Below are 19839 nucleotides of genomic sequence, written 5' to 3'. Positions count from 1 at the left end.
ATTGTATCACTCTAAAACCCTTGTGTGAATTCCTGAAACACCATACAATTAATTAGTACGTGTTAATGTACACTGTTTAAATTACAACTAATTAACCGAAATGGATTTTTTTAAAAAATATTTACAAACTTTAATAAGTTGAAGAATAATAACAGCATCAGATCAAAATATAACACCTAATGAAAATAGATAATGGTTGACGTATAAAATGTAGTCTGACTTCTTATGCATAGCAAGTAACCATGTCAATTGGAAACCTGAAACCAAACTCACGCTCACCCAAATGTTCCAGATGTCGCAATCACGGTATGAAGAATGCGTTAAAAGGTCACAAGTATAAATGTTTATTTAGGGAATGCGATTGTTTGAAGTGCCAAATAAGCACAGACACTCAAAAAGCTACGGCAGGTCGAATCGCCCTTTATCGCCAACTTGTTCGTACTGAGAAAAAGAGAAATATGGAGCTAAATATATCTAGTAAAAACAATACCAACCATGGTAAAAATTTTTTTTGTCACAAATTTCAACTTTCAACTTTTTTGAACAAATTTCAACTAAATCATTTCACCAATTATGAGTTGATATATTCTTTGTTATTGCTTTCTATAGACTCACCCAGCCACACTCTGAATTCAAAAAACGACAAAAACTGGATGACAAAGACTGGATGCAATCCTACATATATTGATTTGAACGAATCAAGAAGTTATCAATTGAACGTACTTAAAGCTCCATTTAATGAAATTTCTCCTAAAGTAGAAGACCAAGCAGTAGAAGAGCAACAAACTCATGAGATGCATAAATATAAAGAACTTTTTAAACCGAAGTCTTTTGGCGTTGAAATCAACGATGTTGACTCACTGGATGGGAAATCTAAAATCGACAATATGTCGCAGATGTACAAACCTGACGATAAGTACAATTGCCCGTTAAAGATAATAAAGGAGGGTGTGTGTTGTTCTGAACTGTACTGCCCTGTTCGATCATATTTTGCACTTATAAGGAAAGATTTTCACACCAGACCTTGACTTGTATAAACTATAAATTTTTTTAAATTTATCTATAAGTTTTTCTGATATAGCATTTTAATAGCACTATGTTAATTTTATGTTCCAAATGAAATAAGATTTAAAAAGTAAAAAAAGCGTTTTGATCACTTGATGCAAATTTTTTTATTCTTTTTCAAAGATAAAACCTTAAAAACCTTATTTGTTGCTTTTTAAAAAAAGATTTTAAGTGCACATGCAAGCATTACGGTTTCAAAAGGTATCAATTGAAGGCGTAATACCTGCAAAAAATCCCTTTTTCTGTCAGTTTCTTATTTGTTTCAGATTAGCATTTAAAGAACCCTAGTAATAAAATTTTCAAGGCAGTGTTTAAACCATCGGTTTTTGTTGAGATATAATTTATTAAAAGTTTTAAAAAACATTTTAATCTAAAGATTAAGAAAATAGCTTTATTTTTGGAAACTTGTTCATTCAATAATTTGATATTTAAACCATAGGGGAGAACCTTAATGAATGGGACGAATATTGAATGGGACAAACTCAGATTCTTATACAAGCATCAATGTAAGGATATTCAAATTCCTGTAACAAAGAGTGAGAGACACAAGAATTCAACTGACCAACTCATCCATCCTATTGCGCCATGACCGTAATGACATTGGATGTTTTTGCGTTTTCGAATGTAAAAAGTAATTTTTAAAAATGTTTTTTTTTTTTTTCTGATTTTGCAGCAATTTTTAAAGTTATGGAAAATAAAATTCCATGCTTAAATAGATAGCGGTCTCTAGTACTACAGTGTGTAAAACATTCAAGCTTAAATAATGGTGCTTTTGGTGTGACTTATCATTTTTGGATAAAGTGATGCGCATATTAAATGGGACAAAATACTACTTATTGAATTAATTTAATAAGGTATTATTAACAGCTCATCAGGGGGATGCTGTTGTCCCTTACTTTTACCCCCATGGGTAATGGGTATTATTTAAACACTTTTACACTGCAATATTCTACTTAAATAAAAATGACTAAATATAATATTCTAAAATGAGAAAGTTCTACTTTGATTGAAATTTAATTAGAGTTAAAAAGTTAAAAGTTAAAAATATTTTTTGTGCGGTCTTTGTGTATGTATCTATACATTTAACTACATTTACAATTAATAAACTAATTTGAAAGATGATTGAATTAAACACGATCATTTTTAATTCTTTTATGTTTGTCCCATTCAATGAGACTTACTTAATGAATGGGACAAATGTCATGCTCCAATAAAACTCTCTTTTTACCAATAGTCAAATGCAAATCCAATTTTTTTGTTTTACTATATCATTGAGCAAGAGTTGGTGGTTGTCAAACATTTTAATATATATATTAAACAATTTTATCTTCGTTTAAAAAGCATTTTGCTAAAACTGTCCCATTCATTAAGGTTCTCCCCTACTCATAAGTCAACTGAACATTTTCTCATGTACAGCAGTCTTTTGCCAAAATATACTTTTGATGCACGATGTAAGTTCTTTTAAAAAAGTTTAGAGAGTATTTGCTAAGAATGGTCAAATATCATAATTAAAAGCATATATTTTTAAAATAGTGGGTGATCTTACGTTAAGACGGTACTACCTAAGACTACCCTATTAAAAAAAGGTTAAAAGAAATCAAAAAATGTTTTTTTTAAAAATTTAAGTTTAAACGTACTAGAGAATGAGTACCATTTTACTTTTCCTTAAAAATCAATAGTAAATCCTTAGACTAGTTTTCAACGCCTCAAGGTAATTTTCCCATCCCTGTCTGCTTATGGTTTAGCCTCATTTCAAAAACAACCGTTTGCTAGCCCTACTCAAAAATTACATTACATTATAAAGTATACATTCAAAAAGAGCAAGAGATTCTAGTTTAAAAAGATTCCATACTATAAACATTGGAGGATGTTTTAGTAGGAAACGATAACAGTGCATCGAATACAGGCGCGCTACCTCTTTTTTTCAGTGTACTGTTACTAATGGTACGCGCGTCAAGTAACACCTGTCTGAAATAAATACCCCAAGATTAATATTAAGTCAACAAAAATACGACCACATCATGTTATATAATTTTAGAATATTGGTGTAATCTAGATTCTGATTAAATAGTTCATTAAAATCTAATAGCTACTCGTCTGGGTTTTGGTAAGGGGGGGGGGGGCACTATAGAATTCTTTTAAACTGTTAAAGTTTTCGTGTCGTTGGAGAAAAAATTATCAATTATGAAGAACTTGTACGATACTGCTCTCTCAAGGTCTGAAATTGTGGGCGCAAAAAATGTACACCACTTGCATAGATTTCCAGAAAATCATGGTGATTTAACTTTATTTTTACTATATTTTACATATTAAATATGATGCAGCACAAAATTAATATTTAAAAAAATCAAGGTCATAAGAGCTTATGAATAAGTCACCAAAGGAAACATGGCAAACCATGTTTCCTTGGCCAGTGTTTATTTGTTAATTTATAACTTTTTATTTTAAAAGTTGTTTTTTCTCAGTTCAACATTTTTTAAATAAAACTAAATACTTTTTGGTTTTATAATTTTTTTTCCAGTTGTTTTGTTGAAACTGGTGAATTTTAAAACAGTTACGGAAAAAAAATTTCTTGTAACATCGAATTTTTCAAGCTTTTTTTTTCCCAACTTTTAATCTTGCTCAAAAATCCTTCATTTTTTCCAGTTTCACATGAACTTTTTTTTAAATGTTGTTATAAAACGGAAGTAATCGTCATTAAGAAAATTTGAATTGATTTGAGGAATGTATTTTATTCATTCAAAAAATTGCCGTGTAGGTGACAACGTTTTAAATAGTGTTGTTATCGACTTTCGACAAGTCGACTTGTCGAAAGTCGAAATTAGTCAACTTTTAAAAATTGAATAGTCGATTTAATCGATTATGAGTTTCCTACTAATCGACCTAAAAATAAAATATGAATTTAAAAATCTCAAAAACATTTTTCTCTTTTTTTTACGTAAAGCTTTCAGTCTTTTTTTTATTGGTATGATACAAAGGCTGGTAGTAAAATAAACGAAAAACATTACTACTTATTAAATTGTTTTTTAAGTGTACTTACCCGTTTTACCCAATTTTGTAACAACTCAATCAAGGAGTATTAAACAATTTTCATGATTATTTTTCATATTTACATGTTTAATTGTTCTATGAAGTTATTGTTATGATCTAAAAGATAACTCGTGAAATTTTGACTAAAAGCCAACAGTACCTAATGAGCTTTTTCCCTTATCAGATGTCATAAGTGGAAAAAAATCTTTTTTAAGACAATGAAAATCTTTTAAATTGGAAACAAAATAAAAGGGCCTTGGCTTGAATTTAATCTTGTGTCCTACTTAAAAAAAGTGCAAATGGGATTAGAACAACAATAAATAAACGAACATTTTAACCAATAAATTAATATAGCATAAGAAAAAGATGTCTTTTTATAAATATTGTAGCTACTGTCTTTATATTTTTTTTTTTTTTAAAAAAATCATTTCATGATTTCAAAATAAACTCAATTAATTATGAAGCATTTGACAATCACACACTAGCTTCATTATCTAGGGTAAAATAATAAAGCATACCCACATATTTAGCATTCATTTTTTAATACATTTACAAACCGTGCCGAGGTAGGCTGATTTAGAACAGATTAAAATAAGTTCACGAGAGTTCATTGCATTTGCTGATCTGATAGTGTGACCACATCAACTGTTTGTGTCGCTTTAGGAACATTTGTGCCTGAGGAGACATGATCACTAACAGAGTGCATGGGAATTTCCATAGACAGTGTTTGCGAATCGTCATTATTCCGAAGTTGGCGAGGATGTTGCGTAAGCCGAAAGCTTGAAAGTGATGAAGTGGTTATGAACTGAACTCCTCCGTTGGCTGATAACGTGACGGGTATAAGATTAGTACCTGATCAAAGTAAAAATAAAATAAATTATTTATACAAAAACATCTGAAATATCTCCAGTAATACAAAGCAAAATTGGTAGCAACAGTTTTTAATTAAAAATGTTTTTAACATTTGTTAACTCACAGACTGGCAATTAACAGCTTTACTTTAATAAAGATGAGTTAATGTAATACGCAATTAAAAAACATTTAGAAAAAAAAGGAATTTCTTTATTTACAGACTATTTTTATACATATGAATAATTTCTCCATAAAAGTATGTTAAGAATGGATGTAATAAATAATAGTTATTATTCAGGTTAAGAAGCAACTTTAAGAGTTTCTCAAAATGACAAAATTTATTTGAGCAATATATATATCACAATGTTTACTCAAGAAGGCCTCATTTACATGTTTATTTCTGAATCACAATTGTAAAACATAAGGATTCATAAAATTTAATGAAATGTGTTTTTGAATTTGATTGATTAACAGGCCCAGTAAAATTTAAAGATTGTTAGTATAGTTAAATTGCAGCGGTAGGTTAGAAGAGTTAACTGGTTAGGAGATTATCATTACCTTTCCAAAAACAATAACTGCCTTTGGTTATTTAATGGTATAAAATTAGTATGGTGTAATAATTGCATCTTTTATCCATTTAACCATTTTAATATTAGGTCATAACTGTTTTAGATCAGATTAAAACGACATTAGATTTGTTAATTTCAAAAAAGAATCTTGATTAAACAACTGACAAGCACATCTAACTGCATCATAAGGTCTTGCAAGAGTTAATTCATTCCATCTTAGTTAAATCGTTGCATCATGCATCATGCAAAGAAAAATCATGATTCAAAGGTAAATCATGATTCCTTATAGAATATCTTTAATACCTTGTATTTGCATCATAGCGGCTGCAGCTTGTACTGGTATAGATACAATTCCTGAAGAATTCTGTACACCAACAAGAGCAGCTGCAGCAGATACAGCATCGCCTAGAACCGGTAACAATCTCTTAAGAATCTTTTAAGTGCTTAAGGATTGAAACACCTATGACGAATTAATTTTTGAAATGTGTTTTTAGTATAATTGGTTTTTAATAATATGTAATTTAAACCTTGAATTTTGTGACCTAAAAGATATTTTTAACAATTATGTTCATGTGAGGCCATTACTCCAGAATAGGGATAGATTTGACACAGGGTTGTCTGATTGAAAAATGCCAGGACTCCCTTGATATATAGTAAACCACTATAAGATAATATTTAGTGTTTTCCTCAAGTTCAAAATTAAAATAATTTTTGTTACAACTCTCTAAGATTCCCATTGCTTTACATAATGCGTTTCTTTTTAAAAGTATTTAAAATGACAACCCTGTTTATAAACATTGTTGACATTTAACAAGAAAACTTTTTTTTTGTTTCAAAATTTCACTCAATTTTTTTAAGCAGCAAAAACAAAACACAACAATAAGAAAAGTACTTACATCTTCCCAAAATGATTTGGCCGTCTTGCAAAGCTGAACTATTAATTGAACGTTGGTCTATTCTGCTATGGTCAATAGTATGATTTCCATAAATTGCTTCACCTAAACAAAATCATAAAAAAACAAAAAACAAAGTCATTTAAAATTATTAAAGCTAATATTAACGAAAAAATAAATTCAATATTGAAACCATACCTTGCCCTTGTGAAGCAGCAACCTCTGCCAGAGTTGCTACTGCCTCTGTAGCTTCTGAATGGGTAGCAGACTCAGAGAGAGTTGTCACTGCACCTGAAGCATCAACTTGAATAATTGAGACGGTACCATCTGCATTATTAATTGTATGAACAAGATGCGGGTATTGTGAAGTAAACACTTGGGCAGACTGCTGGTGCTGGCTTAGCTGATTATCTTGTGTAGAAAAAGCATCTAAGAGCTCTTCTCTTCCATGATATGCATAACAATTTTGAACAACTCTTCTTAAAGCATTTGTCCATGATATCTCTTTCTTCTCTTCATCAGAACGAACATCACTTCGTACATTTGCCCATGGCACTTCAGCGGGCCACCATGGTGGTTTTGTATTATCCCGACCCCAGCCAGGTTTACCCCGACCTGTAGAGTATTTTAACATGATTGGTATGAATGCACGAAGCTGGGCCTGAGTCATCTTGTCAACGGGAGTTGGGATTCCTTCTATTACCTTGCATGTAAAAAAAAAAAAAAAAACAGAAAATATTATGATGAAGTAAAAATTATAGCCACAGGCATATAAGAAGAGGTTTAAAACAATCTTTTTCAAAGTACTCAATAATAGTTGTTAAAAATTAAATAAAACTAACCAATGGGGGTAGTTCATGGAGATCAGGATTGTGGTGTTGAATAGATGGCGCTTGTTGTGCAAGAGAGTTTTCTAAATCTTCTAAAATAAGATTACGACGATTTCTTATAATTGTTTCCAGTGGGGCAGCACCAAAACATTTGAAAGATGCACCCAACTTTCCTAATAACAAAAGTAAAAAAAATAAAGTAACTTGAGGTTTTCCTTTTTAAATATAAAAACCTCAAGTTAGAAAAAAACAAAAAAATTATTGGAGAAAAATAATTTTAATCTAATAATCAGTTTTGAGTAATTCCATGTAAAAAAAGGACAGTCATTCCAGCCACCTCCTCAGATTTCCTTCAAATTTCAACCAGTGATGACTATCAATGAAACATGAAAAAATCCAAAATTTGAGCTCTTAACTCCAAACAGTTCTTAAGTTATGACATTTTGATATTTAGCGTAAAACACCATATTTTTTTCCCAGCATCTGCCATAATGGATTTTATAATGTCATCTTTTTCAATTCTTTTCATTTTTGTTTTCTCTTTTTTACCTTTTTTTTTTTTTTTTAATTAAAAACAATTTAACAAAACACAATTTAACAAAACACAAAAATAATAAATGCAACTTATGATTAAAATTTAAAAATTAACATACTATTTGGAACAAAAAATCTATAATGGTGGACATGGACCCAAATTGGAAATTTTTAAAATTTTAAGATTAGCTTGTTAAAGTTTAATTCAATTTCTAAACTAAAAAATTAAAAATCAACCCTACCTGGACTGCATACAACAATACAAGCTTGCTGGCCTACACGAGTTGTGTATTCAGTCATCAGTTGTTTTAACTTTCTTAAAAGCCTTGTAGCCTGGCGTTTACGAATTGATGGATTTGTTTCAAATGAATAGTGTTTCTTTCTTCTTTTGCCTGTAATGATAGCAGCTGCAGCAGCCATGCCTGCAAAAAACTAAAGCAAATAACTTGTTTTGTAGTAAAAAAGTCTAGATTAGGATATACCTCATTTTTAATTTGTATGAAAACAAAACAAACTAATAACAACAACAAACAAATTAAGTTTAAATTACCAATAGGACCAGCAGCAGCTAACTGTGCTGTTACATCATCGCCAATATCATCAGATACTACACCAACTATAGAAATATCCAAAGAAACATTGGTTTGTTAATAAATGGTTCCATACATTTTACCTTCATTGAGATTCAATAGGAATAAAGTTAAGCGTAGCTTGGTTTATTATTAACTTCACCAAATTTACTTAAATAGTTTTAATATCATTTCTGTAAACAATTTTAACTCAACTCAACTTAAAATTATCATTTTTTAAAATTAATTTTACAGACATTTTCATTAGGTAAGTTACTAAATCTTTCTTACTTGCACTAACCACAAGTAACAAATTGTTTATCTGTATTAAACTCACAAAAGCGACCATGGCCAGCTTATTCAAAAAGCATGTAACATGTGGACAGTTAACAATAAAACACTAATTTTTAACTTCTTAAATTTACTTAACTGTAGCAATATGGATGTGATAAAAGAAGCATAGAAGTCTAAAACAGTTAAAAAAGACAATTTACTTGTTGTTGTGGTAAGAAGATCAGAGTCATCAAAAGATGCTGATTCTGGTGAAGATGGTTCATCTGACATATCATCTGACATTGAGCCAACATGATGGTTTCCGATTGAGAGTGGATTGCTTCTTTGAATATTAGAATGCACTTGTACATGAGTAATATCTTCCAACTTTACAGTACTATGCTGATGAATACGTGGGTCCATCACTAAGGAATTCAAAAAAACTGTCAATACTATACATACATACATATACGTACATACGCACGTATGTATGTGTGTGTGTATATAATATGTAATTGTTAACTTTCCTTTAAGACTTGTTAAGCTAAAATTCTACTATTCACATATTCAGGATAAAATCAGTTAATTAATTCATTTTCTTGTTGCGTATCTAATTACAATTAAGTAGAATCTTATGACAATATTAATTATACAGTGTAAAAAAATGATCATACACTTAAAAAAAAAATCTCATATTCTTTGTTTATAACCAAAATATTTGCACTAATCAAGTAAAATGTATCTATACAAAATATGTATGATACAAAATAATGTATGATACAAAATGTATGATAATGAATGTACTGTATGATACATATGTACTGTATGATACTGTATGTACTGTATGATACTGTATGTAATATATGATACAGAATAAAATGTATGATACAAAATAATGCATCTATACAAAAATTATACCTAAAGTATTATCAAATAAATAATATCAAAATACAAGTACATCAATATCAAAAGTTAGTATCAAGTGGGGCCTTCTTTGATCTTTATGACCTCAGCTAGACAACTTGGCATTGAGTTGATAAAATTGTGGCTCTCTTTTGTTGTTACACTATCCCAAACAGTCATTTAAGTTTCTTTCAAGTTGTCTTTGAGTCTAAATGGTTGGTTACCAATTTTTCTGTCCAAAATATACCACAAATATTCTATCAGATTCAAACCCAGACTTTGAGATGGGCATTCCAAAAAATTAAGGTTATTTTTATCAAACTATAACTTCATTTTCTTAGCAGTATATTTTGGGTTTCTATCCTGCTGGAGTATGAAATAGTTTCCCACTGAAGCAGCCATTTTGTCATCAAGGTCAATATTCCCACATTTTTCCAACTGATTTTATCCAAAAGCATCACATTTCCTCTGACTTGCTTCACAGTATCTCACAGTTATACAACTCAATTTATAAGTTTCTCCTTTTTTTTCACCATAATTTCTGGACTCCATCCAATGAGGTAAGATTGTATTTTGACTCATTGGACAGCAGAATTTTTTTCTAATGTGATATCAGCATTTTTTCGTACTTCTTTGCAAACTCCAATCAATGTTTTATTTGTTTTGCAGTTAAGAAAGGTTTTTTTTAAACTACTCTACCTCAATAACTTTGTTCTCTGATATGTTTTCTGATTGTTTGAGGTACCACTGTGATATTGTGGTCCTCTTATACTTTAAAAACTAGTTTAGGTGATGAAATGAATCTTTTCTTCTTCACATTAATGATTAAATTATTACAACCATATAATCTAGTAGTCTTACATTTTCACTCTCTGCCATCCACACACAAGCAACAGTTCCAATTAGATCATGTTTCTTAACAATTGAGGACACTGTGGTAAAAGAGTTCCAGTTTCTTTTTTGATCTGACAATATGATAAAAATAATGACTTTTTTTGTTAGCATATGATTATTTATTTGGCAATCAATTTTATATATCATTTGATCTTTTTTCTAAACTCCAATAAACTTCAATAGGTTTGACAAACAATTTATTCACCGATACACAAATAGATTCTTATAATAATACTTGATAAGTTGTCAAGAAAAAGAATTCAAACATTTTAATGGAAAAGTCATTTTTTTGATGCAACCTTTAAAATCATGGGTTTTTGTGTAGGATTATTTTTTTTGCATGCTGTATATTACATATATGAAAAATCTAATTGATATACTATTTTATTACAACTTCATTCCATTTTTTAAAATTAATTATTAATTAATCAAACTTTTTTCTTTCATTTAAAAAGAAAAACTAAAATGAAAACAGTTCACTTGAAAAAGTGATTTTAGAAAAAAAAAAATTGACAGAATAAACACAATAAAAGTAAGAAGCAAAATCTAAAATACAGCAAAAAAGTTAAATTGAACAAAAAATTTATTTATCTTTAAGTTTACTCTAGAGAGTTAGCTTAACATTACTATTATATTTATAAAAGCTTGCCAATCATTGCACTAGCATATATAAAATCTATTGTTATAATTAAAATGCTATTTTAGAAATTATAAAGCAAGTTTTCCAATTATTTTTTAAAATGTGTTGAGTTTACCCAAGAGTGATGGGTTGGTGTGGTTACTTTACATAAATGAAAAAATTATAATATGTATGAGTCAGTGTAAAGTAACCCGATTTCTTTTTGAAGCTATATTAATTTAAATGATAAGAAAAGCGTAAAACCTGCTTTAATGAAAAATTTAAAAAGAATTATTGTTTGATGACCAATCATAATTGGGGTTAATTTGTTAAACTAAATTAATTTCTACCAAAAAAATATTTTTTAAAATTGTTTAAATTTCTATACTAAGAATAATAAGATACTTTAAGTCATTCACTCACCTTTGAGTTTATTTGTGATCAACTGCAGAGATTATAGTTATAAGTAGTTTTTTCATGTTTAAACAAAGCAACTCTATTCGGAGAAATCAGGTTTAAATGATTGTTTTGTATAATTTTTGTATTTACATTAAGGCCAATTACCAGGTTCAAATGTGATTTGCAATAGTAATTAGCATTTTTAACTGCTATAGAACACTACACTTTTGAGATGCTGTGCAAAATTATCCACTGTTGTACAAAGTAGCATAGGTTTACAATATGTAATTATATACTTTATCATAACATTTTAATCAATTCTGTAAAAATTAAGCATTTTATTTCAACTAAAAGCAGTAATTACTTATTATTATCAAACTATATACTTTGATATACAAAAAATTATCCTGAATTTTGGTCAAGAACAGAGATTCAATTCACTATATTAAAAAAATAATTTAGCATTCTGGTAATGACTGTATATAAAAGTATAGAAAAAAGTTATAAAAATGATTGATTGTAAAAAAAAAAAAAACAATTAATCAAATTTATGTCTAATAATTTACAACCTTAAAAATCTCTTGTAAAAATCTTTATCAACAATATACACACAGAATAAAGACCTGACAAATCAAGTAATAATTAGAGTATTATCAGATTTATAAAAAAAGAGAAAAAAAGAAAAAAAAGAAAATAAAAAACAAAAACTTTTAAGGTTTACAGCTATTACCATGTTTGTCAAAACTTTAAGACAAAAGCCAAGAATATTAAGTTAACAACCAAACCTATTAAGCTCATATATCTACCAATGTATACTATTTTATTCATGTACAGACCAATTAAAAAGCTTTTAAGAATCTAGATATCTCATATCTAACTTTTTTCAGCACGAGCAAGAATAAATATTTCCATAAGTTATCCAATTGGTTTTGATATATACAATCCTAATTTCAATCTAACTTTTTTTACAGTTTTCTCTTGCAATGGCCAGTAGTTTGAGGACAAATTAGAAAACAAGATCTTTCACTTTAAAATTTACTAAAAGTTCTCCAAAATTAGATTTTATCAAAAGCAATACAGTAATATTAGCATACCATTGTTTTAGGTATCATTATAAAGTGCATGGGTCGAGAAAATTATTATCCTTTGTGCTTTTCCATTATAAATTCTGTTAAAAATTAAATTCTTGAATCTTTTATCATCTAATATATCTTATAAATTAAATAAATGGTTGAAACAGGAAACTAGCTATTGAGTTTGCAAATCACTAAGACACGAGTCGCTTAAAAACAAAATTTTTAAAAACATTAAGGTTAATGTCTAAATGTTAGTTGTATTTAAGCACCATTTTCCATAATTTAGAAATTATGCAATCTGAACGATAGGGTTTGGAGATCATTGAATCAAGTAAAAAATTCATTTTGAGATATCACATTTACCATAGGCTTCATACATAGCAACTTAACAAGAACTTACTGAATGTTATGATGCGCAGAACCTCAAATTTTTCTTGCGTTACTATCTACGAGTCTGCTCAAATCGTTCAAACCCTCCTGAGCATGTGCGGGTGAAAAAAAAGCGTTATTTTTCTGCAGGTTTACTTCCTAGGAGTAAAATACATAGTATCGAAAGTTTTGGTTTTCAAGTCAGTGTGTCCAAATTATATTTTTCAAAGTTGGTTTTAAAATGTCTTCAACCTCGGTGCCAGTATTCTCTTTGACTGCACCTCGATAGAATTTTTTTGTTTAAATTTTAAAGCTGGGTTAGAGTTATATATTCACCGATGCTTAAAATAAAACTCGAGATAACTTAGAAACCAAATTTATAGTTTGTTTAAAGGTCATGCGACACCTAAGCATTAGTTTGATAAATAGCCTATTTAAAAAATAAACATTTTACGTCTAATAGACCACACATGCGTATATTTTGGCGTCAGTTCTATAAACCATTACAGAATTTAGTAAATTCATTTACAAACTGTTTTTTGTACGCCTGTAAATACAGATTTTTTATCAACATTTTAAATTAGAAAGTCTCTCTTGAAATTACAGAAAATGGAGAATTTTTATAGAAAGAGAGTCAGTGGTATTCTTGCTCTTACACTGGCTCACAGTAGGATGAAATACCGATTTTGTGGCCAAAATTTCCAAATTACCAACATGAGGGTTTTCGAGGTCGCTTAATACAAATCTGAGGTCAGATTTAAAAAATTCAAAATGGCGGCTCCAATAGCCTTCCTCTCGACGAGCTTACCACTTTTTAGTTGTTAGCTTATACGATACATACAAACAGCACTCGAAAAAACGAATCCATGCATGCAATGTAGATATGCCAAATCTTATATTATCTGTAGTAATGTCCATTTTTGTAATGTTATTGATGTCATTAAATTCTTTAGAGGAAGCTTTTATCTTCCTTTGATCAGGAAGCAGCGTTGTGCAGACACAACGCTGCTTCCTGATCAAAGGAAGATAAAAAAAAATGTGAAAATACATAAGGAAGAAATACAGACTCAATTTAGGATAAAACTGGGGCTTATTGTTGATCGACCAAAGCCAGGATATGGAAGCTCTAACGATGAAAATACAGCGCGCCGAGTCGATGAAAAATTATATCACCGATTTCATGTTATTTTGCAGGTAATTTCGAGCAGGTTTGATATAGATGATGAAAAATTCAAAGGCTATTGTGTAAATACTGCCAATTTATTTGTTGCTTTATATCCGTGGTATTACATACCTACATCTGTACATAAAGTGTTGATCCATGGAGCAGAATTGTAAAATATGCCCTTTTACCGATTGGACAACTTTCTGAAGATGCCCAAGAGTCATGCAATAAGGACATTATAAACTTCAGATTATATATAATATGAGAGGCATTTTTAACAGGCTCTTATTAACATCAGATCCATTTCTCTCAAGCATCAGGAAATTGCCCCAGACACCGGCAAAATTTCTACATCAAGAAGCTATTCAATTGTTAAAACAACATGAAGTCACCAGACAAGAGACAAGGAACGATTCCGATTTAGATATAAGTGGTTCAAGTTACTGCATGACAGACTTAACCGTCCATCATCGTAATGGACAAACAATAAGTTACTGAAATGGATTTTTCATTTTGTCCATTAGTATATGGTGCAAGACACTCAATCTGCAGGTCAATGTCGGTAACTTCTTTCAATGTTGACTGTACATCTTCATGTACAAACTGCAATTGCATTGGTCAGCAGAATCGCCGAGATGATGGTCTTGGATTTTTCCACACAATAGTTGCAGTATAAAAATGCTTTCATCAGATTTTCCAGTATCAGTAAATTTTTGTTTATAAACACTTTGACCGCTGCTTCCATCACATCCCCATTTACAGTAAAGTACTAATTTTTACAGAATTTCCGGATTTAGAGTATCATTGACATCAGCCTAATTCTAAATGTGGTATGAACAAGAAAAGCCTGTAGTTCAATTTGTGCACACGACTCACTGACAGTTGTGTACACAACTGATGGGTAACAACTGATGGATAACAACATTCTCCTTTTTCGATCATTAAAGAAAGTGCTTCGTCTGGGGTAAAAGGTACTTCATTTTGTGAACGAACAGCGGATATATATTTTGAGGCTCTTGTTGGGGTTGCTAACGTGACATCTTTAACAACTTGAGCTGCATGTACTTGACCAGAAGTCCTTAAACTCATTTGAGCAGCATATGCTAATTCTTCTGTAAAAAAAGTAGAACGTACTTCTTGAGTCTTTTACCTCTTTGATCTATCACTAGATGAAGCAAAGGATTGCGAAGGTTGCCCACATGTTCCTTTTTAATTATCATTCTTCAAAATTTTCTCAGGTGTTGTGCATTCAGTATTGGATAATTTTGAAAATTGTACGATGCCCTTCAACCATTCTTCATTTTTTTTTCAGAAAAAAATCTTCCCATCTTCCTGCTGCTCTCCATCTCGATCGAAAATTTACAAATAACCGTGATAATGACATTTCATCCTCGCCTATTTGTATCACCTATTCCGTTTTTTTGAAAATTGCATCTGTCAAAAAATCAATGATGAATTTATTATCATTTTTTAAACTGTCTTTCACCTTAAAGAATATATCTTTTCTTGACAATTCCATATTTGAAGCTTTGGAAATACAGTTATAACGGCTGAGAGTTCTTTGAGGACTATTTTATAAAATTTTGAGATTATCATAAAATGGAACGAGAAATAACTTGTAAAGCATATATTTAAAATAAATTATTGTATTAAAATGTAATTAGTGCCATTAAATAATGTTAGTTCACTAATTTCCATGACCATTTTCAGACATTAATCTATGTTAATAGATTAATGTCGCACCACGCATTCCTCCATAAAAACTAGCCTCGCTATTAAAATGGCACTCAATGGCAGCCAGTTTATTAACATGTTATATTTAACACTATACACTATCAATTCCTTGTCGAAAGAAGGTAGATAACCGTGGTTAAATTTTTAAAACTACATTAGAAAATCGATTTCAGATAAAAAGTTTACAATTTTTTATGTTTACTTGTCGCGCGATTTAAATATGAAAAAAATTAAAATTAGCTATAACAGTGCATAACCATATATTCTACATACCTCCAGAAAGTGATTGCATTTTGCCGAATTCCAATTGAAATAGTTTCTTCAGTTTAACAGCCCTTTTAAACAGGCAAGAATTTTTCGACGTGTCCACTTGTTTAGTGCGTACCGAACGGAGGCTAAAAGTCAACTGATGTCAAGGCCACCCTAGAGCAGGTATATACCTGTCCTGTTCGGAATTTTGTTATAGGACTATCTGTTCACAAGATCTGAACGTAAAAAGACGAAAATATAAAACTCAAAAAATTGAATTATGGCCACGAAATCGGAACTTTGTCCCACGGTGTGACTGTAGGCCCGCCAACTTAATCGATGAAAAAAGAATTTTTCAAACAATTTTTTTTTTTTTTCTTTTTTCAGACCTTTGTTTATTTCTGTTTTTTTTTTATTAATATGTACACTGTTATTTTTATTAATGTGTACATGTGTCCAAATAAATCGCAATGATTATAAGTTTAAATGCTGCTCAAAAAATATTTATCTTCTATGTGTAAATTATACAATCAGTATAATAATGTGTACATGTTATCAAATTAGTTCAACTGAACAACTGAAATTTGCCTAAAATTTATGTTTAAAGATTTTCTTTTTCTAAACTCATGACAACGTTCACTGATTAAACAGTTTGATAGCTTGACTGGATTTCGTAAAACTTCTATTTACGCTTTTCTGATTTTGCTTTGATTTTAAGAGTTGATACACAGGTTGGTTTTTCGTTTTTTAGTATACAGGTTGGCACGTAAATACAAGATTTAAAAATGTTTAAACTTGCCGCTATTTTAAGTAAACCAAAAGTTTATCTGAAACCTCACTTGACCAAAGCTAGGTCCAACCAAGGTGAAATTTCCAAATATTACTTCTACAGATGATATTGTAGCAATAATATCGTAGCAGAATTCTTATAAATAGATTTAAAAAATGAAAGTTACAGGGAAAAACCGCAACTCAGAAAAATAAATTTTTTCGTTAATTGCGCCACAAAAACCATTTATTCCGGTCCAATTGAGAGGGCTGGTAACTTCCATGCGAAAACACGAGACGAAAATCAACAAACCTGACTGAACCAGCTAACTCAAGTGGGCTAGCTCACCTCATATGAACAGTCCCTAATTTATATTTAATTGGTAAAGATACTCAGCAAGCACAAAACGTTGAAACAACGTTGAAATGACGTTGATCGACGTTGATCAACGTTATTTCAATGTTGTTTCAACGTTGTGTGCTTGCTGGGTATCATTTTACCAATAGCATCATCCTTTTTTGTCTTGATGTATGTAAATCTATATTGATTTGATACAGCTAGAAATATGTTGAACAGTTTTTCTTCTGGTTTTACGAGATGCTACAATTAGAGTAATGATCAGTTCCTCGTTTCTTCACAAACTTTATGCAATTCTATGGTTGTGAGTGGGTAAAAGCATTAAATGTTTTTAGTACCAAAATCCCATCTATTTTGATAGAAATTTTCTGCTTTATTCTTTCGTAGGCTCCTCAAGCATTTAAAATTTTTTTCAAAGTTTCTCTCGAAAGCAGGTCTTTTAAGACCAATTTTTTTCAGAGTTTATCCTCGAAAGCAGGTCTTTTAAGACCAATTTTTGAAGATCAACTTTTGAAAAATGTCTTCAAAACTTTCTAATTAAATTTACTGATATTACAGCAGTTTTTTACTGAACTTTTTTTTGTCAACTATCAGTTGAGGGGGAGAAATAAACTATTATCAATATGGATCATGATCAATTTAAAGTATTTTGCAATTTAGTTTTCAATTAATTATTTCAATTAATTATTTCAATTATTTTGCAAGTATTTTTGCGATCCTTTTTAATTTGTAAGGAGACTCACTAAAAGTCCCATTTAACATATATTGTAAATAAAAATTAAATTTATGTAAGAAGGATTTTTTTTTTACATGTAGGCTGGGGGTGCTGGTGTGAAATTGTTAGAGAGAGGTGTATTGATAATGAAAAAGGTTGATCATCTACACATTATTCACTTGGAAGAAGTTTTTGAAACATCACATATATGGATGTATTCCAAGTTATATACGTTTGGTAGTGCACAAAAACATCACATATATGGATGTATTCCTAGTTATATACGTTTGGTAGTGCACAAAAACATCACATGTATGGATGTATTCCAAGTTATATGCGTTTGGTAGTGTACAAAAACATTGATCCGCTTAATACGCTTACTAGTGCAATATTATTAAAAGTTAAACAACATCTACATAATTTCTGAACAACAGATAACATCAGCATGTTCCTCTAATAATCTAAGAATCAAATTGAATTATATTAACTGAAAAGTTGTGTTAAGCATAAATATTTTTAAGCATACCTTCACAGGTAATTCGTCTTTATTATAAACTTTATCAATCCAAGTTGGTATAGCTCTCATTTTTTTTTTTTTTATATAATTTTTTCTAACAGGGCTTACCTTTGCTGCGTCCGGATTCCACTCAAGTTGACTAGCCTCTTTTTACGATTGAATTTTATTAGGTAGTGATAATTAGAATAAAGCTAAATTGAGCAATAAAATTCAAAAGCTTTTAAATATGTAAGCAACGCTGTATCGAATTCATGATGTGGAGATAATGATCTTTGGGATTGACTGATGGTCTTACTTAAGAATTCTGTTAAAAACCAAACTCTTTACTACTCTAAAACGATTCACATCGCTGAACTGTAGGTCTAAGTTAAATTTTAGGTCTAAGTTAAGGAACATGAAATTTTACTACTTCATCAAGTTCATCTAGGTTTTTCTAAATCTTGTATGTAAAGCTGAAATAAGAACCCTTCAGTAGGAGGGGGAAGAGGGGTTTACTAATTAAGGGATACCAAAACTATTTTTTTTATTTATAAATCCGTATTTTCGTTCAAATCAAATATTCTTGCAAGATCAAATATAATTAATTCAAATCAAATAATCTTACAAGATTTAACAAACAAAAAAAGGAATTTAATGGTTGTCCTTCAGTTCATGTTAACACGAAAAAGATATATTCTGAATTCCAGGTTTCCAAAACTACAGATAAAAGATTTCTCACGCTAACATTATGCATTCAATACCCTCTGAACAAGCAAAGTGGTATTATTTTTTGCATGACTGATTAATTGTTGGTTTTTGTTATCTTATCATTTATTTGCTGTTAATTATGAATATTCAAAGAAAAAAAGCTAAATTACTTTTTTGAATATTTCACTTTAACAATTTAACCGCTGCAAATAGTAGCACTATTCACAGTATACCTATTCTGCATAAAATACATGCTAGTGGTTGAGATATTGTATTTAAATTTTCTTCTTTTTTTAAACTTATTTTTATATTCAAATATATATATGCTGAGATTGTTTCTGTCTCACTTTGTTCTTATTGTAAGTGCCTAAACATAAAATTCCAGTGCCAGATTTTCAGGGTAGCTAGAGAGTTAACGATAGTAAAAGAGAGTTAGCTAGAGAGTTAACGATATATATTAAAAAAAGCTTCAAAACATTTGGCATCAAAGTTGAATGAAGAAAATTCTTTAAGAAGAAACCAAGGTATCTTACTTTTGATACTGAGCAAGTTCGTTTCACACTGTCAAAAAGTTCTTTTATACAGTATGAAAATTTTTTTAGTTAAATTAAAAGTTTACAAAATACAATTCCTCTTAAAGACAAGTTGATTCCAAAAAATTTTAGAACTCTTGATTCTATATCAACCAATAAAAAGAAAATCAAAAGTTTAAAAAATTCACATCCTCAGGACCTGTAAACCCACGCCAAGCCGCTATAAAATCACCATCTT

The 19839-nt window shown here is 29.9% G+C and overlaps 1 protein-coding gene across 11 annotated transcripts; it reads right to left on the bottom strand.

Annotated features, from left to right (window-relative positions):
• Positions 1-4426: 4426 nt before the first annotated feature.
• On the bottom strand, positions 4427-13026 carry LOC145194921 (DNA-binding protein P3A2-like). 11 transcript variants are annotated; one of them, XM_090070354.1, is made up of 9 exons: positions 12907-13026; positions 8837-9040; positions 8324-8389; positions 8016-8195; positions 7252-7412; positions 6608-7112; positions 6413-6514; positions 5820-5921; positions 4427-4947 (listed from the first exon to the last, which is right to left on the bottom strand). In XM_090070354.1, coding segments are annotated over exons 1-9 (1566 nt in total). In that variant the 5' UTR covers positions 12908-13026; the 3' UTR covers positions 4427-4702. The 11 variants fall into 11 exon arrangements, with proteins under 11 accessions (XP_089926480.1, XP_089926488.1, XP_089926482.1 ...); XM_090070362.1 differs by having other exon boundaries at positions 8016-8205; positions 12907-12956; XM_090070356.1 differs by lacking the exon at positions 12907-13026 and adding an exon at positions 11455-11779.
• Positions 13027-19839: the final 6813 nt, after the last annotated feature.

The sequence above is a fragment of the Hydra viridissima genome, unplaced genomic scaffold (genome assembly GCF_058129835.1).
Source record: "Hydra viridissima isolate aposymbiotic clone 2 unplaced genomic scaffold, HvirCarnegie_v1 scaffold_13, whole genome shotgun sequence".
NCBI classification, from domain to species: Eukaryota; Metazoa; Cnidaria; class Hydrozoa; order Anthoathecata; family Hydridae; genus Hydra; species Hydra viridissima.
This window is presented reverse-complemented; position numbering and strand designations above follow the sequence as displayed.

Bases quoted from the DNA above. Each gene is read 5' to 3' on its own strand.
- LOC145194921 (XM_090070354.1), bottom strand. The intron at 5,922-6,412 runs GTAAGTACTTTT...TACCGGTTCTAG, and splicing joins CCAAATCATTTTGGGAAGAT to GCGATGCTGTATCTGCTGCA. The intron at 4,948-5,819 runs GTATTAAAGATA...TACTTTGATCAG, and splicing joins CGCTATGATGCAAATACAAG to GTACTAATCTTATACCCGTC.